Source organism: Sprattus sprattus (genome assembly GCF_963457725.1).
Source record: "Sprattus sprattus genome assembly, chromosome: 21".
Taxonomy (NCBI): domain Eukaryota; kingdom Metazoa; phylum Chordata; class Actinopteri; order Clupeiformes; family Clupeidae; genus Sprattus; species Sprattus sprattus.
Window position 1 is genome coordinate 11580384 of NC_137919.1, and position 7500 is coordinate 11587883.

At 41.1% G+C, this 7500-nt stretch overlaps 1 protein-coding gene across 1 annotated transcript in view; it reads left to right on the forward strand.

The window, feature by feature from the left end:
• Positions 1-1131, forward strand: part of LOC308382286 (uncharacterized protein) — a 3688-nt gene extending 2557 nt beyond the window's left edge. Inside the window, exons 3-4 of the mRNA XM_080859997.1 lie at positions 202-270; positions 576-1131. Of these exons, the coding sequence (XP_080716123.1) occupies positions 202-270; positions 576-687 (181 nt within the window). The 3' untranslated portion in view covers positions 688-1131. The remainder of the gene's footprint in view (positions 1-201; positions 271-575) is intronic.
• The last annotated feature ends 6369 nt before the right edge of the window (positions 1132-7500 follow it).

A 7500-nucleotide genomic window follows, 5' to 3' on the forward strand; every position in this document is an offset into this window, starting at 1 on the left:
TACACTGCACAAGGTATAGGTTATTGCTTGTGAAAGATGTTGTTTATCAGTGATGCTTTGACAATAAATAAGAAGCCATGCGTGTGTTTTAGTTGTAGTAAAAATATATGTCAAATAAATGCCTAAATGCATTGCATGCAATGACAGTTACTCAGTTTGGAGTTTTTATGGTAACAAATACATTCTTTTTTTATCATACAGCATTGACCTCATTCGAAGAAAACTGTGTGTGAATCCTAAAGCGCCATGGGTGATTGCTATGGAAAGAAAGTAAGTCCTGCCTAGTTTGAATTCACCTGAAACACCCAATGTTACATGGTTCACTTTGAACCTTGAAACACCTAATGCTACCGTCAATGGTTCATTTTGAACCCTGAAACACCGAGTGCTACAGTCAATAGTTCACTTTGCAGAGTCTTGAGAACAATTAGAATCTTTAGAATATTCTTCAGAGAGCTTTGATGTTCTAAACAGAGTTCTTAAGAGAGCATTTGAAAAGCAATGAAATACTACGCCCATGAAGCAAAACTTCTGATCTCTAACAAATTACTCTTGATTTGTCCTCTGTTTCCCAGGATCCAGCTGAGGTCAGCAACCTTCGTCACCTCCAACGCAACCATCAACACCACCAGTGCAACCAATGTCACCACCAACGCAACTATCACTGCCATCCAAACACAACTGTAACCTACACTAACAGACAATCACCAACACAGCAAACAGCACAGCAGGTTTTAATGGCCACTGGGTAGGCAGCGTGTTAAACTGACCACCAAAGGATGTGTTTCTGTTTTGCTTTCAGCATTTTTCTTTTGCTTTCGCTCAGTCAAGTTGATAGTGAAGAGATTGAAATGTGAAATGTGCCTTCACTGCCACCAGTAATGCAGCGGTGCCTTGAAAGATCTTTGCATGAATATTCCCTGCTGTTCCATGGCAAGATACAGTTTTAACACAACCTGGATGTTTTCAGCATTACAGAATGTTTTTTTTACAAAGTGTGTGTACAAGAGCTTGTGTGTATTTGTTGAAACTGTGTGTAGACTTTCGATGACCACTGTATATGCCCCTGTGTCCTTTTTAACATTGTACTTTTGTATTTTTTCCAATAAATGTTTCACTTTTTATCCTCAACGCTGTGTTGTGTGTTTTTGTCATTGATATGTTAAACATCTTAACGTCTGAGGTCATTTTTGGTGACTTTGCTGCAGGAGTGTCTACTAATGGTATGTCCCTGAGTAACGGGCCATTTATATATGTTTCTAAAGTATAGCTAGTGCTCGCTTTAGATCAAGCACTGCAAAACACTTTACTAATGATTAATAAATGGTTTCTAAAGATCTATGTTAAGCGTCAACTGAGGTATTGCTACATGTGCTAACATTTATTAATTCACTCATGAATTAGACAATAACTAATGCATGATAAAGGTTTTTCATAATGACCCATAAATGGTGAGTAGACCATTATCACATACTTTATATATTATCTTACAAATCATAAGTACATAATTTATAATTGGTTGAGTTGTCATTTCTAAAGGATTTATTAAATATGAGCAGACACCTTATAAACTATCTTATAAATCATAACTACTCATTGACATGAGCCATTGACAGTACCGGCTTACTTTCACCACTGATGTTTTGCTAGGCTTAGGCAAGTTATCTCTGGTTAAAACTAGCTAACGTTAGCTATTCACTAGCTGCGCTAGCTAGCCAGACAGTTATCCAAACTGTGTTTATTTTCGGATTGCGTGTGTTATCGGCAAATGTTCACGTTGTCATGTTAATCCATTATTTAACTGAGCATATCAATTGTTAATCCTTGGAGAGAACAATTCTGACAGTACAACTTTAAAACCAAATTAAATATTCGTTGCGCTGCTAAGTGTTCCACACTATAAGGTACACGCAAAAGTACAACACTATTTCACAAGTAAAGCTTTACTGCAATATTTTTGTGGGAACTTATGTTCCTTTCTTATGGTTCACTCACGAGAGTGAATGTAAACATGTCAACGCTGAATGTGTCCGATAGTTGACGCGTGCCGGTATTTGATTTTAAGATATTAAACTAAGCATTTTGATTGTTTAACAGAATCGCCGATGTTTGTCACTGTCCAATAACTGACATAGCTACGCTAGGACACTGCCCTGTCAGGGACAGGGTAATGCTAGGTAATGAACTAATAAACGCTATTTTAGACGAAATCAGGTCCTTCTGTCTCCAAAAGTTGGGGGGGGGGGGGGGGGGGGGGGGGGCGCCACTGTTTCTATATGTTCCTGTTGGGTGAGGCAGCAGCTGTAACCATGGTAACCAGGTCAGGTTGCACTTTTATTGACAGTTATAAATAAGGTTGAGGCTTTTGAGATGATTCACTTGACGTAAAGTAGCCCATCTCTGGTCAGTGGCTTATTGCTAATGATACGACCTGGCTCGTAGGGAAGCATTATTATGAGAACACAAAAAACAAAACTTAATTTAGAATGGCATTTATTATTTTGGTTTGGGACAAAAGGTTAGTGAAGTGCAAGCTGCTTGTCCTGCTGCCAGGTAAGCAGTTGCAGAGTGCATGAGAGTGAGGGTGAGAGGGGTGTGGCCAGTTCTTAAAAGCATCTGGAACCTGCAGGTAATCACAGTTGATTACAGGTGAGACCCAAGGCATCTAACAGAGCGCTCACACGGTTCCACCAGAATGCGTTGATCCGTTAAGGGCGACGGATCCCCATTCACTTGAATGGGGTGACGTCATCCTTTGCCGTACTAAACGGAGCCAAAATTCAGTTCGGCAAAGGATGACGAAACCCCATTCAAAGTAAATTGGGATCCGTCGCCCTTAACGGCTCAACGCATTCCAACGCGTACGTGTGAGTCCAGCCTGAAACAGAGAGCACACAAAGCCACAACTATCAGGTCCATAACACTAAGGACAACAAATCATCAGCCAACTGCTTATTTCCACCAACTCACTATAATCCCTACTATCACTCTGAAAGGGAAAATCACAGATATGCTGCAGATTTTTTTTTAAAGCATATTCTATCAAAGTCATATTTCAGCAGCCAACTGACATACACACTTAACCCTTGTGAAGATAGTAGCCCATCACTAGAATGAAACATTGGCATCTGATGACCCAATTTATGAGAAATTCATAAGGCCTAGGGCAGAACACAGCGCCACTGCAAGGCTTGGTCTGAATTGACGTCTTGGGGAGTAAGCAAGGACTTTAGACATTCTTGGCTAGTCTTCCATGTCCTGTCCTGTCAGGCGGGGATTGAATACTGAGTGCTACTGAGTGAGCTACACGGACCAAATTTGGGTAAACTGTCAATATATATAATGACAGTGTTCAGACGGTTCCAAAAGCACAGAAGATAATCCAGAAAATCAGCAGTGCAAAAACCCAAAAGATAATGTTCAAAAAACGCCAGTCCAAAATCCCAAGAGATACAAAACCAAAAACGGGAGAGAAAATCCAGAGGCAAAATGCAAATACAAAAAGGCTACAATGGAAAAGCTTCTTTCACGAGGCACAGAAGAAAATGCAGCAGAGAACCGCAAACCGAGAACAAAAGAACAATATAACTCGCTTGACTTGAGACACCTAACTGAAAAAAAAACAGTACATATACCACTCTTAACAAGCACAAACACAGAACAGATGAGAACAGGTGAGACATAAATGGCAACAGGTGATGCACACAAAGAAAACAAATTCTCCACAAGATGGCGCCAAAGTTCCCACTAGTCATATAAACTGTCACCGAGCGTGACACTGTCCCATGTCCTGTCCCATGTCCTGTCACATGTCCCGTCCCATGTCCAAGGGATTGTGCCACGATTAAAGACTGATGCTGCAGCTGGAAACGTCTCAATTTTAACATGAGCCCCTTTGGTCAGTGTGGGTGGTCCTTAAGCTACTCTTAAGTAAACATTTGCAGCAGACAGACCTCCATGAAAAATGTATGTATGTCTAATGGAGCTTCTTTCTAGGGACTAGGAATACATGGTTTGAACAAACTAGGAATAGATGACAAAGAGGCACAGACAGGTCGATGACGTTGGGCATCTGAAAAAATTACAAATCTCCGTGAGACAAGGTTACAGCCTACGTCAATTATTTTTCATAAATAACATTGGCAGGGATGTTTATGATTATAGCAAGTCCACAACTTTCCTAAGACAGGTATGTCTTTAAATGCCTCAAGCACCTGAACGACCTTTCCACCGAAGCAGTCGAGACAGGCATCATCAGTAGATCTTTAATTATATAGTGAATGTTTGTGAATTGTGAATGTTTGTCACAGATCAGATTGAGTTTCCTGCTGCATCATTGTGGCACCAGCTCACCATTGCCTCAACATGTGCCATGCCCAGACTGGACATCACTTTTACCTCAACATGTGCCCCGCCCAGACAGGGCATCACTATCAACTCGACATGTGCCCCGCCCAGACAGTTTATCACTATCAACTCAACATGTGCCCCGCCCATACAGGGTATCACTATTGTTAGATTCTGGTGTATTTCCCTTGTATAAGCTCTCTAGTGTAGGTGCCCCCATGTCTCTCAGGCCCTCCTGAGGGACCATGTAGGCCCAGATTCCACAGTAAGGTTAACAGGTCACCATAACGTATAACAAAGGCAGCTGGTGCTTGTTGGAGACAGTTCCACTGTGTATCTGACTAGGCCCCTCTGTGTACGTACCATGTAGCATTCCCCAGAGGCGCCCGGTGTATCAGGCCCAAGGGCAAGGACATGGGTACTGTTTACGTGTTCATATGTGTACGTGTAATACATTCTATTTGGCTTACGTAATTATACTGGTTAAATTAGGCTGTGAGCCAGACTCAGGTCGATCAGAGCAAGAACCACGAGAGACGACACCATCTCCTCTCCAGGACGGATCCACGCAGGCTTGCGTGTGCCCTGAAAGAACTCTGTTATACTTAGGCTCAGAAAAGTACTTAGTGATATTTCTTGTCTGCTACAATAAATATCTTTGGCTCTGATCCGAACCATCTCAGCTTCCTTGATTGAGACTCCACTCTACAACCGACGAGAACCACCTTTTGTAGTTAAGAGTATTAGACTAAATATAGAGAGAATCTTACACTATCAACTCAACATGTGCCATGCCCAGACAGGGTATCACCATAGATATCTTAGATAAAGGCTAGATGGATTATGGCGGACTCTTGAATGTCCGCACAGGAGGCCATTTTGAGGACAGTATAGCTTCCGGTAGGGATCAGTGGTACGTTAGGTAACGTCAGTGATCTTCACAATCGTTTACACTCTTATCTCGCGGAAATTTTGACGGATTTACAAAGGACTTGATTTACATTCGTCATTACCTTGGTAATAATTCTGAATGCTTGAACATGTTGAAATGTGCAGCTTGATTGTGTGTATCACGGCTATTGTGTAGCAGTCATTTTACATCAATTGGCGAGTAGTTGTTCTTTCTTTTCAATATAACTTAAGTTGCACATAATAAAACTGAAGTTGCACATGATTTCCAATCGGGTTGGTTTGTTAAACATCTTACATTATGATTTCGACAGGAAATTGCTGACTTTATTGCCAATGAAGATGCCAGAATTTTGTGCAATCTGCTCTATTGAACACTCCCCTGAAACGAGACCTGTCAGAGACCTGTCAATGTTATTTTCATATGAAAACCCATGTTTATAATTCTTCATAAGTATGGAGTGCCATAAGAAATATCTTACGTTTATAACAAACCAACCCGTTTGAAAATCGGTTGAAAATTGAACAAGTTCTGGTTATTTAAAAAGTACCACTACCAACACAATGTTAAGGGGGAGTGAGCTATACTGTCCTCAAAATGGCCGAAATGTGCGGACATTTGACTCCGTCGGCCAGAAACGCAGGCAGGATATCTAGCCTTTATTATAGATATCTATGGGTATCACTATCAACTCAACATGTGCCATGCCCAGACTGGACATCACTATCAACTCAATTTGTGCCATGTCCAGACTGCTATCACTTCAACATGTGCCATGTCCAGACTGCTATCACCTCAACATGTGCCATGTCCAGACTGCTATCACTTTAACATGTGCCATGTCCAGACTGCTATCACCTCAACATGTGCCATGTCCAGACTGGGCATTACTATGCCACCTCAGTGATGGCTAAGTGACCGCCTGCTTTCATCTCCCCTGAAAACCCCCTTATCAAAACTAATATAGGTAAAATAGTTTTTAAGTTCTTTGCTTCCCATAAATGGAACATTGTTCAAGAGGACTTGAAACTAAACCAGTATTTGTCTGTCCACGAATTTAACAGCCTTTTAAATGCTAAGAATGTGCCTCAGTGCTGTTGTTTTAAATAATTCTCAGATTTTCTTTTTTTACTCAGTTTATATATGAACATATATATATATATACAGCCGCGGAAAAACTTAAGAGACCACTTCAAAGTTATCAGTTTCTCTGGTTTTACTATTTATTGGTATGTGTTAAAGTAAAATATACATTTTTGTTTTATTCTATAACCTACTGGCAACATTCCTACCAAATTTCAAATAAAAATATTGTCATTTAGATCATTTATTTGCAGAAAAATGACAATTGGTCAAAATAGCAAAAAAGATGCAGTGTCTTCAGATCTCGAATAATGCAAAGAAAACAAGCTCATATTCATTTTTAAACTACACAATACTAATGCTTTAACTTAGGAAGAGTTCAGAAATCAATATTTGGTGGAATAACCTTGATTTAAAATCACAACTTTCATGTGTCTTGGCATGCTCTCCACCAGTCTTTCACATTGCCGTTGGGTGACTTTATGCTACTCCTGGCGCAAGAATTCAAACAGCTCGGCTTCTTTTCATGGCTTGTGACCATCCATCTTCCTCTTGATCACATTTCAGAGTTTTTTTTATGGGATTCAGGTCTCGAAATTGGGCTGGCCATGACAGGGTCCTGATCTGGTGATACTCCATCCACACCTTTACTGGCCTGGCTGTGTGGCATGGAGCATTGCCCTGCTGGAAAAAACACTTCTCAGAGTTGGGGAACATTGTCAGAGCAAAAGGAAGCAAGTTTTTCTTCCGGGACAACGTTGTACTTTGCCTGGCTGAGGTTTGTAAAAGACCATAAGGATTGAACCAAAGCCGACTGGAGGGTCTCCTAGTTCGTCTTCTCTGATGAGTCCAATTTCACAGTAGGTGCAAGACTCTGTGGCTTGTAGGCCTCTCCAGGTCTCCTTCTAACCATCAGACGACCATGTGTTGGGCAAAGCTGATAATTGGACTCATCAGAGAAGTACCACAGTACAAGCAGGACACTGTGTTCATTCTGCCGTTGGAATATTAAGTAGGCGTTTCCATTTCTTGTTTGCGGAGATAACAGGGGACTTTTGGTCCTGCTGCACAGGATGTGGTAGAGCATGTGTGTGTGTGTGCGTGTGTGTGTGTGTGTGTGTGTGTGTGTGTGTGTGTGTGTGTGTGTGTGTGTGTGTGTG